The following is a 25,995-nucleotide window of genomic DNA, read 5'->3' as shown; positions in this document are numbered from 1 at the left end:
AAAGCAGACGCATGAATGTGTGCAAATCCAAAAGCCTGCCATGCATAGTGTGCTCTGACTGGACAAACTGGTGAGGAAGGCGGGCTCTTGTTTTTTATCTTGAATTTGTGAATACTGCTGGAAGATGTGAATTTCCCTTGGGTTGAATAAAGTATCTATCTATCTATCTATCTATGGTCTAAACTCTATGTCTAGGCCTGTTCCTTAAACATAGAGTAAGATTGTCAGAGTGGGCGGACAAAATCTGATACAACATATGAAACTGATGATCCTTTCAAACATTGCGCAAAAACATTTGCAGGCCCACGCAGCCTTGCGTTGCCCAACATGCAGGTTCAGTTCTGGAGAGGTACACAAAGCCCCGGCCACGGCCTCTGCAGGAGGCGCACACCTGTGGTGTAGCTGTGGCGGCGTTTTGACAGAAAGTAAATGGCCTAGATATGACTGAAGAAGTGTCGGTCTGAGGAAAAAAAAAAAACACTGTGCCAGCATCGGGAAGCATGTGCAAATCGCCAGTAGACTCCTTCCATCATTACACATCGATTTTACATATTTTATATTTTGTTTACTGCTGAACTGAAAAGTTGCATAAAGGTTCCAAACAAAAGAAGGAAAATAATAAAACATGAGTAAGTACCTTTTAATTGTCAAGTATGCAATTCAAAATGTGATAATCAATAGGCCTCTTCATGTGGTCATTTTATAGAAAGTATTTATTCATGTAATTTACTGAAAATGTGCTATATTGTGATATATATCATTATTGAGATATGAAATGACCTATATCGGGATATGAAATTTAGGTCATATCACACAGCCTACCCCCCAGCTAACATTCTTAAAAAATAACCACCATAATCCACCTGAAAAAGGTTTAACATCATTTTACAAGCACTGCTTTCCCAAACAAAAATACACATATGACTACCGGGCCCTCATAGATATTAACTTTGCTCAAATTATTGTTTACAACTGTTTTTCTGTTCTGCACTTCCTGTATCACTCTCCACCAGAGGAGCAGTAGCCACCACAGAGACAGAAGTAGTTTGGTTGAGTTTGTTGTTGTTTGTTTTCTTCACTGAACAAATGTACACATATTGGAAAAACTTTTTATTTAACAACTTGAGTGGATTAGGGCAGTTACATTTCAGAATGTTAGCTGGGGGGGAAGTCCACCTCAATGGCAGGAGGCTAACAGTTAGCATTTGGAGCATCCAGCCAGTATCCAGAACTCAGTAACAACAAGAGGAAGATAGCACCACTATACTCCTACATAACAGCTAGAGGGGAAGTGAAATAATATCTTTCTTTTTTTTTTTTTTCCCCAAAATGGGTGAACTATCCCTTTAACTGGTTCACCAAAGGATTCCTGACTTGGAAGTCTGGAATGGTCTAGATTATTGTATCAATACTGATAATAAGTGAGCTAACACAATTTAGCTTTTTTGTCATGGACAAGAATATAAGCTTCCTCAAAAACCAACTTCCACATGAGGTTATGTACAGAGGAACAATTTTGGTGAGGGATAAGAGGAAGCAGACGTGGAAGGAGACGTTTCCTGTTTGAGTGTCAAAGCACAAACAGTCAGCACTTAAACTTTCTGCCCCGTCTGTTCTTAGTGTCTATGAATATTTACAGTCAACATGCTGTGTCATCTGTTAAAACAAAGCTAGTTTTGATGACTCCTGACTTTACCAATGCATGTGGTTATACATGGCATTGCTCATCCAGGCAGTGCAATCGATAGCACAGTAGAAAAAGAACAGGCCAAAACTTCCAGCGGGGAAGAGAACAGAGAAAGAATGAACTAAAAATGTGTACGTAGGCAATACTCAGGCAGGAAGGAAGGAGTATGCAGAACGTCTCAGCTGTGTGATAAGACGCAATAGCTGTGTGGAATGTTGTGTGAAGAGCAAGCACTTGAAATCAGGAACAATATTTGGAAATGACAGTCGATGCTTGAATAACCACTCCAAATTACTATTGCCCTCCTCTTGTACTATGTAAAATTAATGGGATGAAATCACTTGACAATCTAATTTTTCAAGTATATAGAATTCTAGGATGAGTGGTTCTTCAAGTGCAGTTAAAAAAAAAAGCACCCCCGAGTGTTAAATCTGCTGTCTGTGAAAAAATATATACACACCACCAGACATACTTTGACACATAACTGCATACAGTTGAGTATAGTTTACAAAATCAATTTAAAAAGAAAAATAAACAAAGCAAAGATGCAAATGAAATGAACTTGTTCATATTAGCACATGCTCAGCAATCAAGCCCTAACCTGTTTCCTCAGCCAAAGTAAATGAGTCATTGTCAGGCGCAGATAGTAGCACTGTTGTGTGTGTGTCTTTCTCTCCAACACACACATCCCTACTGTAACACCCATGTGAACCAGGAAGGAATATACAGTGAAAGCTGTCATAAATAAACATTTTTTGGTGCTTGCACAGGAATAACGCCATGTATTTAAAAAAAAAAAAAAATGCAGCCTTTGTTATTCTAAAAAGCCTTGTGCAAACTCTGCAGATTCTGTGGTCCTCTGGTTCCAAGGTACACAGCTCATCTCTCAGCATTATAACCTCGCAAGCAAGGTCCCTTCCTGTGGGCTGGTTGCAGTAAGGTCACAATGACAGTCACAGGACTGCCAGCTGAAAGGCAGAAGGCCCTCCCTTTAAGTTCCCACTGCAGCACAGGCTTAAAATGTACCCAGCCAGGTAGAAGAGACACTGATCAAAAGCTGCACTTTCAGAAGTATTAAAATATTTACTTTCAAAAGCGAGAGCAGCTTATTGGAAATGATTGTGGGAAAGGAAGTAAACAATATTAAATCAATTTCTTTTCAAATTTGCAAGTAAGTAAGTAAGTAAGTAAGTAAAATTTTATTTGTATAGCGCCCTTCACAGTACGAATACACAGAGTGCTTCACAGTAAAAACAGATAAAACACTACACGCAGTATTCAACAATGTGCACAATATTTTGTGAGCTGCACTCCAGAGACTCCATATAATCTTTTAGCAAACATTAATCTTATACTTCCCTTTTGGCGCACAAACAGAGTGGTAAAAGTGTCATTCATAGGAGAGTGAAATTAAAAGGTGGGCGAATGTTAGGGCTTCATGATATAGACACGATTTCATACCTCAATATTTATGCCAGAAATACCTAGTAAATACCTCAATAGCGATACACTGTACGATATGACTATGGGTTCTTCAAGAAACAGTATAATAATGCCAAATGGACATTGAGTTACACATGGACACATGGACTTACCTCACAAAATATTGTATTGATCAGAACAGGCCAGTCAGTGTTATTGTCCATATTGCTGCCTTTTGATGTATTAATATCACACAAGTTCATATCTAGATAACGACATGATAACAATGTATTGCTAAGTCCGAGCAAATGTGATTTCACTTGGAAGTCTTTGTGTGGTACATAGGAAAATAAAAAATAATTGTGACCAAAACTAGAGTGCAATTTTTGTCTTGCACGTGGGTCTCACATCCACCAGGTATGTATAGATGTTTTCAGATGTGTTAATGTACATGCATTCCCACTGATATTCTTGCCTAAATCAAATAGGAGTAAAAGTAAAAGAAACACATTACTCGTCATGCCCTGACTTGTGTTTATTATTAATGGTTTCGAGTGTCTGACGAAATGATGGATACCCATGATGCTTCACTGTGGTTGTCCTTTAACAACTGCAATGAATCATACTCACTGAACACTACAGTGGAGCACAGCCAGTGTGCCAACATACAGTTTGGTTACTGGGACCTGCTGTGCACTAGATTTTAGTGTATTGAGGCAGCATCTGACAACCAAGCAGGATAATGCAGTCACAAATCCTTTTATCACTGCTGTAATGTGCTGATGTGCTCGCCACATGGCCATGTTTTTAGACTTAGAGAGATAGGACCGTTAGGGTCTGGATATGGTTTCCAAATGTGTAATATCTTTTGCCTCTTAATAACAAGGGGGGTGCAGTATCATGGTGGTAAACCTCAAATCTCAGAGAGAATTTAACTGCTGACTCAAAACCTTAAAAACAAAAGGGACTTTGTTGCGTGTGAGGTCAGGAACCACTTGCACTGCTCCAGAGCTTTGGCCACAGGCAGTACATTTTCTGGAGGTGGTAAGATGTCCTGCTTTGACAGCAACTAAATTCATCTCAGTGTCACCCTGTGTCAGCTTTAAACACGCCTTGTAACCATGCATCAACCACAACCATGGGGCTACCATTAATTAAAACAAAGCCTGGCGTTATGTGTGATGTTTAGTCATGATAAAAGATATGCCATGGAGATAAAACCACCTACTGGTAGGGGCATACATTTCTGTTAATGTTTTCAACGGCAATAGAGAATTACTGCCATGTCCACTGCCCTGAAGTAATTTAACCATTGCTTTAACCGCTGGTATGCCCTTTAAGCGGGGATGTTATGGAGAGTAAACAAACCTTTACTAAATGATGCCACGTTTTTCTTTTATTTCCTGAATCGATTTGTACCTTTTCAGCCTGCCATAAATCGTTATGAGACAAATTTGTATATCAAACTTGTGGTTTTCTGATGGACTATGAAGAAACATATAGTAGCAGTAAATCTTTTCTACAGAAAAAAAAAAAAAAGATTTTGGTTGTTAAGTGTTGATGCTAGTTTGCTTTATCGTGATGACCGAATGGAGGTCATAGTTTAGCCACCTTTATATTCACCATTACATCACTGTTTATGCTGTTAGGCAAGCTAGGCTATGTAGCAGCCCCGTTTGGTAACACTATTAGAAACTTGTGCGTGAGATTTTACATCTGCATTGACATCAAACAGACTTTTCAAAACAGAGCGAACGTTAGACATTAGGAAGTAAGGCCAGGTAAGCAAAACCAAAACAATGTATTCCGCTCACCACATAGGTTGCTCCATTTTCTCCCGAACGAACCTCCGTCTCGGGTATGGAAAAATGCATTTTAGGTCCAAATGCAGTCCTAAAACACCAGTGCTTGCGATGGAGAAGGCACCACAAATTCTCACAAAGTCAACTGCAGTGACTGTCGGCGGCGACTAGAGGAGGAGGCTCTCATACGGTTCACCCACTGGTTTGGAAGTCCGAGGAAAGTGGTGCCAGGCTGGAGGAGACCAACGACGACTTCTTATCTGCCCGACAACTCATGTGCCAACTAACATTCGCATAAAACTTCTCCCACGTCAGTGTTAAACTTTTCTCAGTACCGTCCCCGCAGCAGCCATGTTGCAAGTGTATGTAACTGCTGGCGTTCAAAAATGTCTTTTTTCACCCACTTTTAAATGCTTCGCGCTGCGTTACAGCCACGGGCTACAGAAACGGGCTTTTAATGATGCAGTTAATTCCGTTCACTTGCGTAACCAAGATGAAATTTCGGGATAAAAAGGTGCAGTTGGTTTCTGCAAAACCCCACAGCGTCGCAGACACGATGGTGAAAGACATATGATGGGGCAAGTCAACGTGTGGTTGTTTTGTTTTTTTGCCCTGCCTCCTGTTACTGATAAATCACACTGTACGGTCGCGGAAAATAAAATGTAAAAACAAATCGAATCAGCTACAACAGTACCGTCAAGCCATTATGCATTCAACCTGTATATAGTGGCCCATCAAGAGGCATTGCAACAATCCCTCAGCTCAAACGATTTCATTTTCGACAGGGGGGCAGCTGTGTTTTTGCATTCCAAAAATGTTGGTAATTGACATTAATTCTGCCATTGCGTCGCACATTTTAATAATTACGAATTTAGTATAACCACAACAACATATGCAATTAAGATATAACGCTCTGCATATGCTTAAAGTGAAACCTTTAATTCCATGTCCCCGCCATTAATGGTACAACCCAGAGTGACAGGGGAGAGCGCAGTCACAATTCATTAGATCAGTACATCCAGTAAAACTGTTCATAGTAAACAATATCAGGAATGAAATAGTGATATTGTCGGGAAACGTGCCTTGACTTCTAGTCCAGCTATCTTGAATTGAGGACAGTATCTCTTTGTTCGCATGTTGTAGTGCCTTTACCTCAGAGAATATGCTAAAATCATGAAATAAAACGGAATAGCTGGTTTTCTTTTCGCCAGCTAGCGTTACAAGCCCTATTAACATAGATTATATTATTGTGCGAATATATCCTACACACTGTCTCACATACTATATACGTGGATACATAGCCTACAGTTTGTAGCTGTAACGCAATCACCAAATTGGTGTATGCGCAAACGCAGCGCAAAACAGGCGCGTGAACGCATCACGGCTGCATTCAAACACCCCTGTTCTTTTGTTTACTCCTCTGCATGTCTGTCTACACATCAGAGGAAGACAACGGGGAATTTTAGCTACAATTCCTGTGCAAGATTAAGTGTATGACATTCCCAGGTGAAAATCAACGCAGAGGTTAACGTAAAAAATGACCAAATACGCTGGTGGGAAAGTGTGGGGATAACGCCGTGCAGGGTGTCACATGAATCTCAGTACAGTATGATCATGTGACCTCAGTCGACGAAAATGAGAGCTGGGTATTGCCAGCTGAAAACAGCACTGGTTATATTAACCTTTTATTTGTGTTTTTACGCGACGCATCAACTGACTGAGCTGCAGGTGAGGGCATTATTAATCAGGGTAATAACTATGCAGCGTGTTATAAACAAATAAACAAACAAATTCCGATATGATTGCATGTAACAGCGTGTTTTGGTGGACAGACATACAGTAGGTCTCAGACAGGAAGCGCTGGAAATGTCGCCAACCAATTTTTTAAATTCGTTTCTTTTTGTTTATTACAGGTATGTAACCTCTGTAGTGGGACTGTGTCGGATCGGACGGTGGTAGGCCGGTTCTGCACCTCTTCCGCTGGCCGGACAGAAGGGCGCTGCTGCTTGAGAAATGATAACACGAGCAACCCTGAATACATCATCGGGTAGGTACATGACAGTTCTGCTGCCCCCAAGTGCTGGCTGAACATGGCACGGGGAATTATTATTTTTGCGAATATGAACGACCAAATAAAGCGGTATCCCCAGCCAGGGCAGGCACCATTAGAATGAGATGTAAGGGGTGCACCTATAGCAGCAGATGCTTGCTGACAGTGTGAGTGACTGATTAAACACAGTTTTTTTTTGACTCGGATTGCATGCCTGAGGTGGACTTTCTCCTCTTCATTCAGCTGCTGAACAAGTAGCCTGCGTGGCTCTGTGGCGATTGACTGCTAAATAAAATGACAACCCTCAAAAAAACTAGAGTAAAAGCACCCGAATGCGCAACAATATTCCAAGCCAGGAACACTGAGAGGCAGTAATGTGTTGTTAATTTTTTCTTCATCTAATTTTTTCTTCATCTAATGGTTCATTAAGCACAGAGTATAGGCCTCCCCTGTAACTTCAATGTTATTAGTATGATATTGACACAATGTTGTGTGTGTGTGTGTGTGTGTGTGTGTGTGTTGTATTGTTATTCAGGTTGGATCTCTCCAATTGCTCTTTAACTTGTGTGGAGGGTCTTCAGGACGCATCTACAGCGTTAATGATGTAGGTGAATACAGGTTCCTACCTTTTAACTGTACACCCTTTAACTGTTCATTCAGCTATTTAACTCTGCAATAATTTATATCTGTATGATTTTACAGCAATTCAACAGTGCAATGTCCCTGTGTATATATGGTGTACACAGATGTTTTAATATGCTCAGTTTCTTATTTCTGCACTCTTTGTTGTACGATTTTGCAGGATTAATGCATATATTTATACATAGCACACATACATTATTACAACTAGGATTAATGCACAGGGAGGATCAATGTGCACTCTCTTGAGAATTTGAACAACTGCAAGTGACCTAATTTGGGATCTATAAAGTATTTCTGTTTCTGATTCTGATCCACGCTACATACTGTAGGAGGTATAGTGGAAATAATGGAAACCCCTGCCTCAAGGTCTCTTTGATGACTGATAGTGTTCAGTTACTGTTCTGGCAATGTTGTGGTCAGCTCACCAAAAGAGCAAGAACAGTGCTCAGCACTAAATATGAATTCTTATTGATCAGTTCAACTTTATTATCCAGACCCAAAACCCAATAGAAAAAACATACAACACAAATAAGGTACAAAGCATGCATTTAAAAAAAAATTATGATGACCATGTAGGCCCTTCAGTTTACTGATGCTTTCTTCTTTTATGTGTGCAGATGTACTTTTACAAACACAAATGCAATTTTTTACACTTTTGTCTTGCAGAGACCTGTCACTCAATTCAATTGCCAACATCAGTGACTCGGTGTTTGAAGGATTTATTGATTTAAATTACTTGTAAGTACCCTTTTATTAAAACTGAACTGAAACTAGATGACATGGAGTATATACCTCTGCCAGTGTGATGCTATTTTCAAGATATGACAATCCCATGTGTTGAATTTTTGCCCAAAGTTAATAATTATGTCTGTGTGCCATTAATGAAGTGTTTCATATAAGGAGATGTACACATTACTGTATGTGAAATGGGACATGACATAAGCCTGCTCAAATTAGACATTTTTAAGCGTTTTAGTCAATTATTGCAGCACCATATGGTCAGTCAGCTTTGTATTTGTTCAGTTTGGTGCTGTACAAAGTTTTGTAAAAATTGGAAGGGCAGCTATGTGTAAACCAGAAATGAGCTGTCCATGTTGTTTGGTTGGGCTAAAATTTGGCCTAAAACTTGGCCTCTTCTTATGTCAGGCGGTTTGCATGGCTGGCACACAAAGCGTGACAGTGTGCGTTTGTGTGAGAAGCAACGCCTCACCTCCTTGGGCTAATCTGTGTGAAAGCTGATGTTGCCATGCCAGATGACCAACCTTTTCACAAAGTTTCATGCATTCATTCTTACTGAGAAATACTGCTCACAGACCAACAGATGGAATGGCATGAGAACATAACCACCATCCAGCTTTGCCTGGCCAAGAGAACTCTGGTAGCTTCTCTTGGCTATGAAGTTCACTGTATATGTGTGTTTTTGTAACCATATCCTTATGTGTTTTTCTGGCTGCTCAGGGTTTTGCCACCAAACCTACCATGCCCAGGGGGCAATTCATCTTGGGAAAAGGCAGAGGTCCATGAGGGAAATCGTGTTTGTCAAGTCCAGAGGAATATATGTAACCAAACCGGACAGATGTGTAAGTCTAAGTCTGACGTTGCCTGGTAGATCAATGTTTTGAACAATTTTTTTTTTTTTCATTTTTCGTAAATTAAAAAAAACAAACAAAAAAAAAACATTTATGGGTAATTTTGTGTTTTACAATTTATGGGGTTATTTCATGGTATTTTTTATATATTTTTAAAATATGTTTATCTCTCTCTTTGTGTGTGTGTGTGTGTGTGTGTGTATTTCTGGTCATATGCTAATTTGTTCATCTTTTTTCCCATGTTTTTGAATGAAATCAAGTGAATTTGCCTGCTTCACTCCACTCGAAAAAAGGAGATGAACAAATTAGCAAAAAAAAAAAAAAAAAAAAAAAAAAAAAACTGAAAAAAATTGAAACATCAGATCTGTGATGCTGGATTGACATCATCATTTATGTTTAAATACCTGTGAAAGGCATCTAAACTCAGCCTCCTTTCACAAGCCTTGACTGAACTTTCAAAAAAAAAAAAAAAATCTGATCAGTTGTGGGGTCCCTATATTATGGGGGCCTTCCAGCTCTGTATCCAGGATACTGAATATACACTGCAGTATCCATGTTCTCTCATTTTTATTACTGTCAGTGTCAGTGATTTTCTACAATCCTGTTGATTCTGCTTGTTCTTTTGCCCTCAAGAATATAGGCATATAAAATTCTGTTAGATTTATTCATGACACGGTTGTTGACCTTACACAGCCTTCAACTGCCCGGAGAACTCCCTCTGTGCTCCCTACGGCCCTGGCTTCTTTGAATGCAGTTGTGCTGACAACTACCACGGATATAAATGTCTTCGAGAGGTTAGTTCTTTCCATATTTTTCTTCACGGTGACATTAAATATTTTTCAACAGGCACCCATATTTCAGTGTCTTCTAAGTTATTCTGCAAACTAAAAGCTATCTTTTCCAGCTGAATCGTTTCCATAGCTTCAGTGATCCATTCTTTCTGAGTAGGTGAATGTAAAGAGATCCACTTATTCTTTGTGACCATATAATATCAGAAATATTTTTTACTCTGAACATATTCTGTGAAATCTATGCAAATCTCCCAGTATACATGACTGTGGTGTGACTGGAATCATGTGTGTGACATCACCTGCTTAATTAGACCAAACCTCAGATCTTTGAATTTCCTGTAGTCCCATAACATATGGACCAGAGTTCCCTCAGCAGCACCATGACATACATGTAATATCATCCCGTATACCCATTTTACATAGTTGAGATGGGTTATAATACACATTTGTTTTTTGTGCAACAGAAGAGTTGTGTTCCATTTTTCCTTAGGTCTTCTCAAGAAATCTCATCCTGTTTTGTGAGGTCTCTGGTCCATTTCATTGCACAAATCTTAAATAATTCATTGGTGCTGATGTTCAATGGTCAGTTCTGTATACAGCAGCAGGCCTCAGTGTTATTTGTTTGAATTACACCATTTAATAACTAAGTTCAATCTGTATTTGCTGATGGTGATGACAGGGGGAATTTCCGGCTCTCCTGGTGTTTGGGCCTCTTGGGGCGTCCACGGTCCTGATCTCCATCCTGCTGTGGGTCACCCAGAGACGCAAGGCCAAATCGGTCTAAAGGTCAACTACTATCCCCCAGCTTTTTGATTTACCTTTGGACTGTGCAGTGATCTGCAGAAGCGACACACACTGATTTGAGAGGGAAAATGCTGACACAAAGTCTGAGAGGCTGCAAGGCTGTTTTACAAGTTTTATGACTGTTTTACCTTTGCAAGGCAGCTATGTTTTAGTTGGGAAAAATATTGAAAACTGACAGCCATACGTCTTGTTTTGTTTTTGGAATTGTATTGGTACAATTTATCATAAAGACGGGTATACGAACAAACATTACTCTTATTAGAGTTTTGATTTTTTTTCATTACTAATGACCACTCCTCCACATCCATCACTGTATGTAGCTGACATTAACGTTCTAATTTGTGGGATTTGCTTCACTATGTTTATGGTGCCAAACTCTGTATATGTACCATGTTTCAGGAACACTGGAGCTTTATACTTTGAAGCATGTAATTTTGTGTTACGGGAAATTTTGTGGATTTGGGCAAATTGGTGCAATAGTTGTTTGCATTTGCAACACGTGCTTTCATGAGGGCAAAAACCAAGTTCAACTCAATAGAAGAATGACAATATGAACCACCAAGGTTCAAGCTTAACAGAGTCTTTATACCTGTGATGTATTTAATGTTATTTCTATATTTGCAAGAAAGTTTAACTTTAATATTACCTACTGCAACATGAATTGTTTTTTGTTTTTAGATCAGTGATTGATAGTATCATCAATCCAGTGTTATCCAGTGATGCTGTAACACACATGACACATTAAAGTTTTTGTGACCTCCAAGATGAAATGGTGGCAATATGAATGTGTCCATCTTTTGCACATTTGTTCATTATACATGTTATTGTCAACTGACCAAATGTTGATGGGCAATTGCTTAGGTCCGTTTTTTTTTTTTTTTTTTTTTTTTTGTTATAATTATTTTTAAATAAATTTGTGGTTTATTTACTTATTTTATTCCCTGTAATCTAATTTTAAATATATTACAATTATAAATGTTGGTTTATGGTAATTTCTTTTAACAAGTTTTGATAATTTCCTAGTAATTGCTAATTGGATTTTTTTTTGGCTAACTTTCTAATTATTTTCTTGTCAATTCTTACTGATTTTTTTCTAATTCATGTTAAGATCATTTTCTTGTAACTTAGTAAATTCTTGCTAATTTTCTGGTCATGTCTTGCAAGTATGCTCATGAAAAAATAGTGTATTTACTCAATTAATTTTATGCAAAATAAATAAATAAATACTGCCCAAAAACAAACAAATGAACAAAAAACAAATAGCAAAACTATTTTAAGAATGACAAGAAGATTGTATTTCTAATTATTAAAATGATATGTTTAAACATCAGATTCTTGTGTTTAAATTGTTGTGAAAGTTGTCTAAACACAGCTTTTTTTTCACAAGCATTTGAATTCAACTTTTATTATTCTGCACATTTTTCGGCGTGCTACTCCTCCTACAGCTTTCGTTTTAGGCCCACACAATTAATTGGAGAAATGTGCGGCCAGATTGGGCGAAGTGTGCTATTACTTTTATAAGGAATCAGACTCATGGAAAATTTCGGCCTTCTGAAATGAATGGCCCAAACTTCGGAAGGATCCAGAGCGCAGAGCTTTTGACCCGCGTCCACACACCAAATATGAAAAACGTGCGTCTTGTGGAGAAGAAGCGGTGTGTCGATGTTCAAACCGATCGGACTTTGCGTTTTTCCGCAATTCCAGTTTGAATCTGAAATTTGGACGCAATACACACTAATGGCGGAATGTTCGAAGTGCTAGAGTGACATCACGGCTAGAGTGGAACAGCCCTGAAAAATCATCTAAAAATTTTGTCTTTTGCTTGCTCTCCTGGCCACAGTTTTCACTCCACATGCATAAATTTGCATAAAGTAGTGGGAAAACTAGTTCTGCTTTGAAAAATGTAAATACAAAAGCAAAGTAGCTTAAACATTTTAAACGCTGACACTTAACGAGGCAGGAGTGCCAGCTCTCTCCCCCATAGACTCCCATTATATCTGGAACCCAAAGTTTGGGGAGAGGAGAAACACACACTTTTTTAACTCGCCGAATCACTGGCATTTTAGGAGTTGGAAAATAATTTTGTCACTGTTTGAAAGCCCAAAGCCTTGCCTTTCTCATGATACCTTGTATTCTCGGACTTAATATCACTGAGAAAAAAGCATTTGTTTGACCACTACTTTTAGGCGGTTCTCTCCCAAGCGCCACTGTCACTTACCGGTATGTTGTGTGCTTTATAGGTTCTCATTTCTGGCTCCGCCCACACAAGCCTCAGTGGCACAGTGGATAGTGTCTCTGCCTGTTATGCAGGAGACCAGGGTTCAACTCCTCACCTGGGCAAGAGCAGAGGTTTACCACATGGCCAGGCTGTCTAGTTATGCATGCTATTGTCAATTAGTGTCAATTAGTGGGCTACTTAACTCACTGACTGAGTTAACATAGTGAAGTTTTCTAACTAGGAAACTTTTTCTAAGACATGTCGAATGCGCTCTTATCCGGTGAGCCACCACAGTGCCCCGAACTACAAAATCATTTTCAAAGCCTTAGAAATCTGTGTCCATATAAAATGTGATGTTTGAGTGATATTTGCTTTTTACAGTGCCATCACAATGTACTTAGTTCATACAATTTTTTCCACTTACTCATGTCCCACTCTTCCTTACGCTGCTCAAGCAAAGAGTTCTGGTTTGAAGATTTAATGTCTGCAATAAAATTCCTCAGTGACAGATGTTGGAGTTTAAAATTTAAAGCGTGTTGCTAGCCACATAGGAATCCTAGTAAATAACAGTGATTAAATGTTGTCTTGTAAAGGAACAATTCACAATTCCCTGATACATATCTTGCCTTTGCCGAATTTCCAATTTTAACAAGTATGTCCTCGTGGTATCAGCCCTGTAAAAAAATAAGCCTATAATTATCCTTCTACAAAAAACACATGGACTCTGTTTAAAAAGCATATGTCATTTCAGATATATATTTATTGCATGCCAAAAGCACAATATTTTGTGTAGTGTGCAAGCACTGATGCACACAGACTCGTCTGAGATGCGGAGTGGTGGCCTCTTGGCTCAGACAGATGGGACTTGGAGCAGATTCACTGGTCCACGTTTTTGACCCGCAGCACGACGGGGACCGAGGTGCACGGGATCATTCCAAGATCTGTGATGACCAGGTCCACGAAGTCGGGCGGCGTCACGTCATAGACCAGGTTGAGCAGGCCGAGGGAGGACACGTCCTGCCAGTGTTCCAAATGGGTTTTCCCCTTCCGGGTCACAATGAGGTCATCGGGGTCATCTGACAAGGACATCTCAAGTCAGTTGAAAAGAAATTCCTCATACATTTAACTTGACTGTAATTCTTATGGTCTTTAATAATGCAATGTATTTACTGGGGCTGTAAAATAGAGACAAATGCTCGTGGAAAATTACCAGAGTCCACAGTGATGTTTTGAAATTGCTTCCTTTCTAATTAATAACCTAATTATAAACCATTAATAAACCCTTTATATGGGCAATCTTACTGTTAAGTGGTACCATATCATGGTGTGAGACTATTTATCATTTGGGATATTGGATATTGTAATATGATATAGCATAAGTGTTGTGTTTTCCTGGTGTTAAAGGCTGCATTACAGTAAAGGGATGCTATTTTCTGAACTTATCAGACTACTATAGCTGTTGGCCATCATATCCACGTTACTACTGACTGTTCATCAAAAACTCTGATGTAATTATCTTACGAAAGTATCACAGTCACCCCTACAGTATCATCCCAATATCAGTAATAGCAGTGACGGTATTTGATTTTGTGCACATCACTGAGCCTGAGATAAAATTTGCATCCCCAGGAGTTCAGCACATTTTGTGAGGTAAATGAAGTGAATGTCCAGCGCTGATCTGCTTCAGTGACATGGGTAAAACAACTGCATTGCAATTTCGTTGTGATTGGCATACCTAGTTCATTGGACACGAAGGAATCTGTCTGCACCCTCTCACAGAACTTGTAGGTCTCACAGCACACCAACACAGGCACATTAAAGGCTTTGGCCACCAGAGCGATCTGGGACGTCCCCACACGAGACATGACGTAACCATTGGCCAGCAGAGCGTGGGCACCCAGGAACACCTTAGAAACCTGGGAGGTTGGAGTTCAGGGTTAAGCATGGGTGTCCCATGGACGAGTTTCACTTTCACCACAACAGTTTTTTTTATTGTAATTTTAACAGGGCAATCAGGGGAAAACAAAGAGGATATCTCAAAAACAACATTTTCACACGTACAGTACAATAAGGGTCTACAGATATTCTATAGATGTATTTTAGTATATTTTATTTTTTTATTACTCATAGGGTATGCAAAGGTTTTTCTCTTTTCTTAAATTCTTTGTATTAATTCATTTATTTTGTTACATGTTGTGTTTTTTTCTAAAGATATATATTTTTCTCTCTCTCTCTAGTGTTGACAGGTATATTTTGTGTATCCTACTACTGACCCTGTGCAATGTCTGGACAACCTGTAAAATACAACTAACTAACTAATTATCTATCTGTCTCACCTGTGTCAAGGACACTGTGGAACTAAATAAAATAAATTACAATATATATTTATTATTATTAATTTCTATGTCTATTTTATTTTATTGTATTATCTCATTTAATAGAAAACTTTTTTCTTTGCTCCATCAATCATTAATTGCAGCCTCAGTAGCATTCACAGGAAAATCTCTATGGATGTGATGCCAGACGCCTGGTCAATCCATAGTATTCATTCTTCACCTGGGGCTTACAATTAATGTGCTTTGAATTTGAAACCTTGGCCAGGTGCTCTGTCCAGGCAGCACCACAAAGCTATGATGTGGGAATGTCGGGCTGGTACCTCTGGTAGGATGTAGGAGACGGCGGAGATGAGGACATAGGTGCAGCTGATGCCTCTCTGGACGAGGCGCCTCAGGGCCTCCCTGCCCTCCAGCCTGGGCCTGCTGTCCACCACAATCACACGGAACTTCCTGTTTTTCTCAAAGGCCTCGCACAGGATGTGGTTGACTAGCGATGAGCTGCGATGAGGAGAACGAAAGAGAGGAGGGGGGTGTTTGAAAATGACCAAATTGCGAATCGATGACAAGGATATTCACGGTTCCAATTCTGAGTGCCGAGCCTTTTCAACAGCGGCTTACCATCCGTAAACTAGAATAACATCTCCATCACTGATCTTCTCTATGGCGTACTTGGCGATAGCTTTAGCAGCAAGGATAATCTTCTCATTGATGTAGCAGTCGATACAGTCCTGCAGTTTGCTCTTGGCCTAAACAGAGTGAGGCAGAAAGCATGATTCAGCGAGTGATGAGACACTGAGACTAGTGTGTCACTATGGCAACGTCGGGTTGAATTACTAAAAAAAAAAAACAAGTGTGAAAATAACCTCTTCTTCTTTGCATTGACTAGGAATATTGGAGATCTCTTTCTTGATGTATTTGATTGCGTTACCCATGCTGGCTGACAGAGGGCGACACTGATTCAAAAAACTGCAACAAAAATGACAAAAAAAGGTTTGATGAGTGGCAAAAACTAATTTACAAGTACTACTCCATTAAATCAAATTATGAAATGAAAAATCATTCATATAAATACAAGCAACCACATCTGAGGTATTACTAAAATATTACATATTACTATTTTCCATCAGTTCCTGTTTACTGGGTGTAAACAGTGTTTTTGTACCTGATATAGGGTTTCAGCTTGTTGACCAGGTCTCTAGATAACTCCTCATTGGGAGGTGTAGTGTAGTCTCTTATTATCTGGTGTGAAAGAGAAAACACGCACTTGGAATTCATTTAGAGGATAAATTTGTAAGGATCACACCAGTGAACTGACACACATCCCAACAAACCATTTTGCAAATCATACAGAGTTACTAAAGATTTCACAACATACAATAAAAATCCCCCCATTTTCAAATTTCAGTGTATCACAACATGGGAGGACAAAGTCATAAATATTAACTAATCAAAAGGTAAAAATACCTTTGGCCATGATTATGCACGTTTTCATAAAGAGGAAACAATGCAACATTTCATTAAGTGACTTGTGTATTTTCATTTGCACTTGACTTCAAAAGTCAAAAGTGATAGACCCAATAAAAAGAGAAAATAAAGGGATAAAAATCCGATTGCGATACGATGGGTGAAACAGTCAAAACGAAGGGGTGTGATTTGTGTGGGGGTGTGTACCTGCTTGAAGGCATGCAGCAGGGCTACAGAGCGAGCGTTGGAGCCTGCCACAATGCCCTGCGAATACTGCAGACCCAGTTGCACAATAGCAGGGTGAATCACTGAGGAGGGAATGCTGCAGCAGAAGAAAATATGAAACATGAAATGAATGGGAGCTAAAATAGTTTCCATTCTAATGAGAGAAAAAAAATGGTGCAACATAAGCCAATAGTTTCTGGCGGAACACTTGTTGCAAACGTATAACTAGGAAGTTTATGTTAGAAGTTAGTTACATTTGTGACACACTGTGTGTGAGAAGCAGGAGCCAGGTTACCTGAGCTGTTGTGTGAGAGGGGCTTTGCGACTGTACTGGTGGAGGTGAGAAAACAGGCTGACTTTGTAGCCATAGTCCGACCGGAGTGGGATCTGAAATATAACACATTATAGTATGCTCTGATGCCCATGCAATTCAGATGTCAAACAGCACCTTCACTATGACAAGGACTTTATAGGAAAACTCCTATCACCTGACTTGAGAACAACAGCGCTCCTTAAGAAGCTAAAATGCTATGGTGACTTGTGACAGGCTACATTTCAGATGGATGTATTTGGATTTTACTTTCATAACAAATAGCCCTTTTACTTCTAATTACTAATCAGTGTGTCTCTCCAAACATCAAATAATAAAACAATCTCAACAGGTTAGCAACGTGGATCACACACAAAAATCTCCACAGCAAACAGTTCAGTGTGTTGTAGTTAAGCACTAAGCACAAAAAACAGGCGGCGAGTAGTTGTAAATTCCTCAAACAACACATAAAAACTTGTCACCAACACAGACATGTCATCCCCTGGCTTCATGGACGAGCCGATATGTTTGCAGTGGCACAGATTGGAATGCAATAAACGGCCACCGATCCAGCAAACGACAGAAAAAACAAAGCAAATGGCAACAGCACACATTTACGAGAGCCAGACTTCGATGCCTAATACCTTTCTAGCAGCGCTGAGATCTGCTGTCTGTAAGAAATGTTAGGTACGATCACATGCAATGAGTGCTCAGAGGGGATTTTCTGGATTCAGCAAGCTATATTCACGGTAAAATGTCTTTCTGAAATGAAAATGTAAAATCAGTGGCTGACCTGTTGCCTTTCCAACTTCTTGGCCAGTTTCTTTAAAACCTCTGGGTTGTCCACTTGGATATGCTCTGGGAGTCTCTTTACCACTGCAAATAAATAATAAATGAGACTCTCTCCAAAAACTAATGGGTCAGGTATAACACTACCACCAGAGAGTGACCTCCTGGATGTTACAGTACCTGGCTGCAGCTCACTGGGCGGTGCCTTGGCCTTGCTAGGGGCTGCCTGCTGTCCCACCTCTCCCTTCTTGCTCTGCTTGGAGGCCCTCTCAGCCTCTTGCCGAGCTCTCCGCTCCGCCTTCAGCTCTGCTTTGCTCTTCGCAGGCTTGTCTACTGGGGAAGGAGCTTCTGAGGCAGCTACAGGGACAGGCGCAGGGGCAGGCACTCCTGAGGAAGCTAGGGGGGCACAACCAGCAGTGGGCAAGGCTATGGTTATTGTTGGAAATCACAGGCATTCAGTGCACAGTGTACCTAAAAATCAGTGTTCATGGCAAAGTAATCTGCTCAACATCAACATCGTATCATTTATGTATTGTGATTTTTGTTTTATTACTGAATGAAATGGGTTCTCTGGGCAGCCACGGCTCTCCCCTTTGCAGACATGCCCACCTCATGCTAATGCCACGCAGTTTGGGCCACAAAGCCTGCAGACCACATGTGTTCCTGTTGTAAAATGGTGTGTTTGTGCAGACTGCGGCCTAAACAGTCTTGGAGCTGCATCAGTTGGCTTTGACTGGAAAGCTGAGACTCTTGTGGATTCAATGAGCCACATTTGATTCATGTGTAATGATGTTGGCCCCCATAGCAGCCGTTTCATTGTAGACAGGGCATTTTTTTGAAACTTGACATCGCTGTATAAAATGGCCTATAATGATAAATTGTAATATCAAATTGCAATACTTAAGAATCACAACACATATCGAATTGGCACCCATGTATCCTGATAGTATCGAATGAGGAGATAAACACATGGTCCCAGCCCTAACCTCTGCACGGCCATGCATTCCACTGTCCAGAAACAATGCCAAATGGGAGCTACATTCTGCATAATCACTATGCACCTTTCTGTGTTGGGGGCTGTGCGGTTGCTTGTGAAGCTGGGGACGAACTGGCGGGCTTCTTCTCTTTCTCGCTTTCCAGTGGAGCCTTTTCATCTTTCTTCTCTTTGTTTTTCTTCTGCTGTTTCTTCTCTTTCCTCAGCCTCTGCTTCTCCTCTTTGGTCAGCTCTTTTCCTTCGTTCTGTCAGTGCAGAGGAGGAGCAACAAAAAAAAAAAAAATTGGTATTTGTCATAAATATCAAAGTATGAAATTTTGTCCATATTGCACAATCCAAATAAAAGCATTTATGCATGTCTTCCAATAAGTTTGAATTAGAATGGTCCTCAAAACATTCAGCAAACTAAAAAAAAAAAAAAACCTGTACCAACCTTTATTCGCTCAATGTCACCTGTCTTTTCAGGCCCGTCTGGGAAATTACAAGACGAGTTAGTCACTTGAAGCCTTGTGTTGCTGATTGTAAGATTCATCAACAACATGCACAGAGCTGCTTTACACTGATGTGTCATTTCGCACAGCGACATGAATGAGTGTCATGAGCATCCTGCATCCAGCTGGCCGGCTCACCTCTGATGACGCTACCAGCTCCTAACAACTTGCTTGTTTTGCATCATGCTAACTCTTGACAGTCAGAGAAAAGGTTCAAATCACATTGCTAGAGTGTTGTTATTGCTAAAAATGCCCCCTGAAATTGTGCTTTAGCTTAGGGAAGCCGTGTGCATGGATGATGCAATAAGGTTCAATAGCAGCATTTACCAAGCGGCCACGATATCCAGCCGCACTCACATCTCCCGCTGTAGTAACTTAGTACGTTAGCGATGCTAACGCTAGCTGTACTCACCAGCTAGCATGTGGAAATACACTTAACAAACAAACCCGAGGACCCCAATATGCAAATTCTGAGAGTAAAAGGCTGCGTTGCTGTTCCTGTCACAAAGTAATGACGACCAGCTGGTGAGCGTTACAAGGTTAGGCTGTTATTCTCTCCCAAAACTCACCTGTCACTCCACTGTCAGCCATGTTACAATGCGGCTTCACTTCCTCCCTCCTGCCTGAAGAGCAAGCCAGCAACCAGCACGTCGGGACTCATAGCGCCCCCTTTCGGCAAAACAGTGGTTCATACTAGGATGCGTTTCATTGAAGGATTCTAGTTTATCTGAGTTCATCCATTTTTAGTCCTTCAACTTATCGTTTTATTTTCAGTTCTTCCTATTATTGATGTAATTTGCTATTTATATTGCACAATTCGTTGTACACATTATACTTAGACATGTTATATTTAGACATAATGCACATACTTATTTAGACATAATGCACATACTGTACATAATTTTTACAATTAAATTAATGCGCAACTTTTTTTTTTTTTTTTTAAGGCACATGTTTTCATGCCTTATTTCTTGTCCTATTTCTTATAATTAATTCTTCTCTTCAAAATGTGAGCAACTGCAACTGACCAAATTTCCCCTAGGGGATCAATAAAGTATTTCTGATTCTGATTACTGTTTATGGTGGCCTACTTCTCTCTCAGGTCCGACTTCAAGATTATTAACTTACCTAGGTTATTTAGAAAATTACAGCTATTATAGCTATCAGTGGTATGAAATTGGGTCCATACTGGATTACTATTATGGTTTAAGACTTAACCACGTACACACTCACTCAGAGAGAGAGAGACAGAGAGATTTCCTGTAGTATTTCTCTGTGGTATTTCTATGGTGTTTGACTTAGAAATCACAGTAGCACAGAATGTGGACAAATCACAAAAGTCCTTAGCCAAGCCGGGTTTCAGTGGTTTCAAGGCCACACATAGGGTCACACAGGAATCAGACCTGTGACTTTCCACTCACTTAAGTGTCTCTTTAAACTGAGGTATGGTAACACTTACCATTTCTGAGTGCCACAAAAATCCATCTGCACAGTTATCACTGCATTTATGATTATGATTGCAGGAATGCTCAACGCTGTCCATGGTCCTGAAACCTCAGACTGGACCAAGGAATCTTTAGTTTGGACCAGTTTATATCACTGCATAGATGTTAGATAACCATTTCTTGGGTGTGTTACAGGTCTACTCTGTTAGGTCTAACTTTTAGTGCAATCTATTCTGCTGCTTGGTGGTGGGTGAAGCAGCATCTGACCGTGTATATACATATGACATATGACTACTGTTATATCTTGAAATAATCTAATTCAGTGATTAGTGAGAGTAGTGAATAATTCAGTAAAATGGTACACCTGTGCATAATAAATGTATTGCTGCTGACTGAGATATGAGTGGATGCAAGCTGATTCCTCACAGGAAGTCTTACATTCTTGAATCTTAAAATGGGCTTGCATAATAAACAGTGACTTGATGTAATGGATTTGCAGCTACAGCTTTCTAAATCCATACATTTAAAAATAAATAAATACAGGATATCCACACAAACAGAGGAATTCAGAGTCAACCCTTTACATGGTGAGTAATATTTTATTAACTTTTCAAACATACACTTCCAGACAGAAACAATCAACACTAATCTACAAAAGGTCATATTTTATATAGAGGTTTTAAATGAAAGAGAGAAAATGACCCTTATTATCGCTAGACTGTAGCCTTCAAAAGAAAAAAAAGAAAGAAAGAAAAAAAAAAAGAAATCATGCAGCATCGCACTACAACACCACTCTGTCTTTCATCCCCGCTGGTGTCTGCTGACTGAATTCACGACGCAGTAGCTGGTTGAAGGGGACCAAACCTCACAGAAACACCTGACTTGGTTCCGTTTGACCAGCCACAGCAAGGCGTGTTGCTTCAGCTGTGAGAGGGAGAGCAAGAGACAGAGGAGAGAGAGAGAGAGAGAGAAAGAGAGAGGGAGAAAGAGAGGGGGAGGAAGAGCGAGAAAGTGGGGGTAACGAAAAGAAAAGAAAGAGAGAACGGGTGTCAGAAAGGGTGAGAGAGAGAGAGAGGAGAGAGCGAGGGAGGGAACAGAAGGTGGTGTGGACCTCGCTGCAGTGGAGGCCAGGCCATGTCCTCTTCAGCCTTACCTGGTCAACAGAGAGAAAGAGAGAGAAAACAGGTAAGTCATTGGCATTTGGTGGCAAATACTGACAAATCAGCTGGGAAACAGTGGCACAACACGGGACAGCAACAAACAGAAACAGGTGTCTTGATGTTACCAAGCAGATAGTGACTATTTCCGGGCTTGGGATCCCCTCCCTACCCAAGCAGCCAGTCATTTCCCCGTTCCCCTCCTAGCCCAGCCTATAGCAGCTAACCTTAAACCTCAGTGACAGTTTCATCACATCCCTGCCCCTCCTTTCCCCTGTCCCATCCTGTCCACCCCCACCTCCCTGCCCAGTTCCTTTTTTGAGAGTCCTCTGGTTGCTATAATGGGTGACAGCTGCGGCCTGTCAATCCCCTTTGACTGTCAGCAGTTGGGGCAGGGCAGGAATTTTCCAAAGGGGACCCTGAGATCCTATCGGTGGCCCTGGGAGCAACGCTAACTGTACGCGTGCCTGGGGTGAAGGAGAGCAAGACGAACGGGGCTCTCACCTGTTGTCTTAGCAGAGCAGCCACACACACACAAACACACACACACACACACACACACACACAAGCCAATACATGCACACAAACACACCAGCACATCAACCCTAACCATCCTGCAACACCACCCCACCCCTCTAACACACACACACACACACATATATAAATACATACAAAGCCACACTCAGACAATAGGCCTACATTGCTGAATACACTTCCCTTTGACAAATCTGTAATGGCTTAAAAAAAAAAAAAAGTTTAGGGCAAGAAAACACTTAAAAATGTCTCCTCTTCCCAATGTGGTGCTTAATTCCCCTTGAAACCACACACTTCCTTACATTCCATAACTGGTGTATTCATATGGGGATATAAGGAAGCATGTCTTCACAAGGGGCAACAACTGGATTCGCTGCTGCTCGGACACAAAGCACCCTTTCATAGTCACAGATGCAGAGCAGCGGGAACAAGCGGGCTAACAATGGTTAACTGTGACGGAGAGCGAGAGGGATGAGGCTAAAGGCAAAGGCAGTGGCTGCTTCAGTGCTCTTTCCTATTCACAAGCTTTATCTGATAATGTAAAGGTGGTTTTTGAGGCTTCTTGGCGACAGATAAAACGAGAAAGATTGTCAGTGATGACGGCCAAATCGAAAAGTCGAGCTTTATGCAGCTACATGACAAAGCTCAGAGCTCTTTGGCTGCCATGATGATGTTGAACTGCCTCTGCTGGTAACTTCAGACTCCCATGTGTCCAAATAACTCTGCAGGGTGAGGTGAAGACTGACTACAAAGGTCATGATCCGTGTTATTTCCTAAACTTTGCAGTGGCCCATTCCAAGCATATAAATACCCAATAAGGAAATGTTGCAAGAGCATTGATAATTTAAAAAAAAAAAAAAAAAAAAAGTTAAGAGCACAGAATTAGAGTATTCAGAGTATTTGTACCCACCTTTACTGGATGCCGTGGAGTCTGGATCGTCGTCTTCCCTTGTAGTTCCCTCTCATACACTAGCTGAGTGGCTGAGGTTGAGATGTAGATTCAGCTAGCCTGCCCTGTCACAGTGATCGGCTCAAAATCTGTCTTGTGCCACCCCATACATCCAGCTCCCAGCCATGTGGCCACCAGGAAAAACTTACACGTATTTGATTAATAAAAGAGAGGCTGTTTTGGTTCCTCTTTAGAGGCGCCTCAAGTCACGTCACCTCGGCTTTCCCTCACCTGACAGAGGTGTCATGCTCTGCTGCGGCGTGTTGCGCCCATCATAAAACTGAGAGAGCAGCTGGTTTGACGCCTGATTTTACTCACATGGTGCTGCAAATCACAGAGACTGATTGATGAAAGGAAGAGGGCAAAAAGACTCAAACATTTTCGTCTAGAAGAATTTGGACTTGAGAGAAAACCTTGTCTCTAGATCACACCTGTAATGTGAATCTACTGGCCACGACGTTTTATCTTTACATACAAAAAGAAGCTGGTAGAGATGTACATGAAAATCTAGCATGTTAAAACTGACTCTGCTATAGCACAGACAAATCTGACCAACCTTCCTCCTGGTTGCTGTGGCCTTTTCCTCCCCTCCTCCAAACCAAATCAAGCCAAACTCCTCAAACTACCCCTCCACCTCCTGAGCCCCATTCCTCAACTTCACCCTGCTCCTCTCCTCTCCTGCGACCAACCATCCTCCTCCAGATCTTGCCCGGTGGATTGTGCCCAGAACAGGCCTTGCACATCGGCCTTTTCTATCCCGCCGGGCGTGCCCCCCTCCAAAGCGGCCTCCCACCTGTTGGTGTCCTTTAGAAGCCCGGGCCTCTCCTGCGCCTCCTGTCCGGCCCAATCAGGGCCCTGACAGGGGGGAGCCAGCCTGTGAAATCACACCTCTCAGCTGTTCACACTGGGCTCGAGACACCCTACACCCCTGCCGTTCCTCTGTTCAGCCCCCACCTCGCACCACCCCCTCTTTTACACTGAATGTCAATGGCTCCTTTTTGAAAAAAAAAAAAAAGAAAGAGAGAGAAAGAGAGGGATAGGGAGAGAACGGTACAAGGAAACAACTGCAGTATGGGCTTGTTTTATTGGTTTGGGATACAGTCAGAAAAGCGGTTCCAGCAACGCCTGAGTCACAGCTGAAGGCAAGGTCCAGTTTCATCCCAGTTTGGTTTCTGGGCTGCACTTTGGTTTCACTGGATCCCTTACAGTGGAAAAAGTTGCTTTCACTGTGGTCAAAATGTATTATTGATTAAAGCATTTTGTCTTTTGTGACTTTGTTTTGCACTGAAAAGCAAATTTTGTGGCTTTTCAGAAGTGGTTACATGATTTGATGTTGAATTTCTTCAAAAAATGGAAGTTAAAAAGTTCCATTAATATATCTGCCTTTACAAGTCCTGCTGTTTTCAAAATGTAGCACAGTCAATGTTTTAGTCAATAATAATAATATAAGAGAGTGCACTCTCTTTTAATGCAGCCTATGACATGCGAGGAGTGTGAATATGCTATTTGGGTGTTCTTGTGGCACCATAAAAACAAGCAATAAATTCTCCATTGGCCACAAGGTGACCATCTTGCCTTTATGACACAGGATTTAAAATAAGCTCATGTTGTAGGAAGGGAAAAATAAAGAAAACTTTTAATATTGGCACATACAAAACGGGTTGCACAAACACCTTCTTCATGAAGTATAGCAACCGTATCTCTAAAGAGGATAACTAAAAAATTACCATCAACTTATAATATTTTTTAAAACCGCAAATAATGATAGTTTCCCTGGAGCAAATTGTCAGTTCCATATATGACAGTTTGGAGGCATCTGTGTGACCATACTGTGACTATACCCATACAGAGCGGCAGCTCCAGCTGTAGAGGCAAACGGGCCGAGCTCAGGGGTTCATTTTCCTCTGCTGCAAGCACAAGCTGCTCCACTAAGGTCAACACCTGTGATCTAAAATCAGCCCACGGGGTTGGGTGTGATAGGAACCCGGGCCTCATTCACAGAAAGCTCGAGCTCAGAGAAGGGGGCTTATATTGAAACCCAATGCTCTCGCTATTTTAGAGGCACTCACCGTCCACAAATAGCCCCCATCGCATCTTTGTAGCCCCCGGTTTTCTCCTCCACAGGATGTTGTCTAAATTCAACAGTTGTTCAATATTTCCCGTGGCAAAGAGCCAGGGTGTATCACAAATGCAACATTTCCACTAATGTCAGCTATGTGCCAAGGCCTCGCCAGATATATCTGGGCGTTAGGAATATCAAATGTCTTTTGTTGCTGATTAAATTTGGTCACTCGGA

The 25,995-nt window shown here is 40.9% G+C and overlaps 3 protein-coding genes across 5 annotated transcripts in view; 1 reads left to right on the top strand and 2 right to left on the bottom strand.

The window, feature by feature from the left end:
* The window catches only part of snx17 (sorting nexin 17), a 30,322-nt gene extending 24,704 nt beyond the window's left edge, over positions 1–5,618 (bottom strand). For both annotated transcript variants that reach the window (XM_030047472.1, XM_030047473.1), the window contains exon 1: positions 4,924–5,618. In XM_030047472.1, coding sequence (XP_029903332.1) covers positions 4,924–4,983 — 60 coding nt within the window. In that variant the 5' untranslated portion in view covers positions 4,984–5,618. The remainder of the gene's footprint in view (positions 1–4,923) is intronic.
* Positions 5,619–6,501: 883 nt separating this feature from the next.
* atraid (all-trans retinoic acid-induced differentiation factor) lies at positions 6,502–11,557 on the top strand. Its single transcript, XM_030047957.1, has 7 exons — positions 6,502–6,639; positions 6,825–6,958; positions 7,497–7,565; positions 8,270–8,341; positions 9,062–9,183; positions 9,886–9,986; positions 10,663–11,557. The coding sequence occupies exons 1-7, from the start codon at positions 6,547–6,549 to the stop codon at positions 10,765–10,767; spliced, it is 696 nt and encodes a 231-aa protein (XP_029903817.1). The 5' UTR covers positions 6,502–6,546; the 3' UTR covers positions 10,768–11,557.
* A 2,188-nt stretch (positions 11,558–13,745) lies between these two features.
* On the bottom strand, positions 13,746–20,264 carry eif2b4 (eukaryotic translation initiation factor 2B, subunit 4 delta). Of its 2 annotated transcripts, none has more exons than XM_030047753.1 (13): positions 20,184–20,264; positions 19,557–19,594; positions 19,191–19,368; positions 18,310–18,525; positions 18,134–18,216; positions 17,326–17,417; positions 17,013–17,127; positions 16,504–16,580; positions 16,205–16,307; positions 15,960–16,087; positions 15,662–15,839; positions 14,741–14,921; positions 13,746–14,081 (listed from the first exon to the last, which is right to left on the bottom strand). In XM_030047753.1, exons 1-13 carry the CDS (start codon positions 20,203–20,205, stop codon positions 13,882–13,884), a joined length of 1,611 nt encoding a protein of 536 aa, XP_029903613.1. In that variant the 5' UTR covers positions 20,206–20,264; the 3' UTR covers positions 13,746–13,881. The 2 variants fall into 2 exon arrangements, with proteins under 2 accessions (XP_029903613.1, XP_029903614.1); XM_030047754.1 differs by lacking the exon at positions 20,184–20,264 and adding an exon at positions 20,027–20,051.
* Between the last annotated feature and the right edge of the window lie 5,731 nt (positions 20,265–25,995).

This window comes from Myripristis murdjan, chromosome 24, assembly GCF_902150065.1.
Source record: "Myripristis murdjan chromosome 24, fMyrMur1.1, whole genome shotgun sequence".
Taxonomy (NCBI): Eukaryota; Metazoa; Chordata; class Actinopteri; order Holocentriformes; family Holocentridae; genus Myripristis; species Myripristis murdjan.
This window is presented reverse-complemented; position numbering and strand designations above follow the sequence as displayed.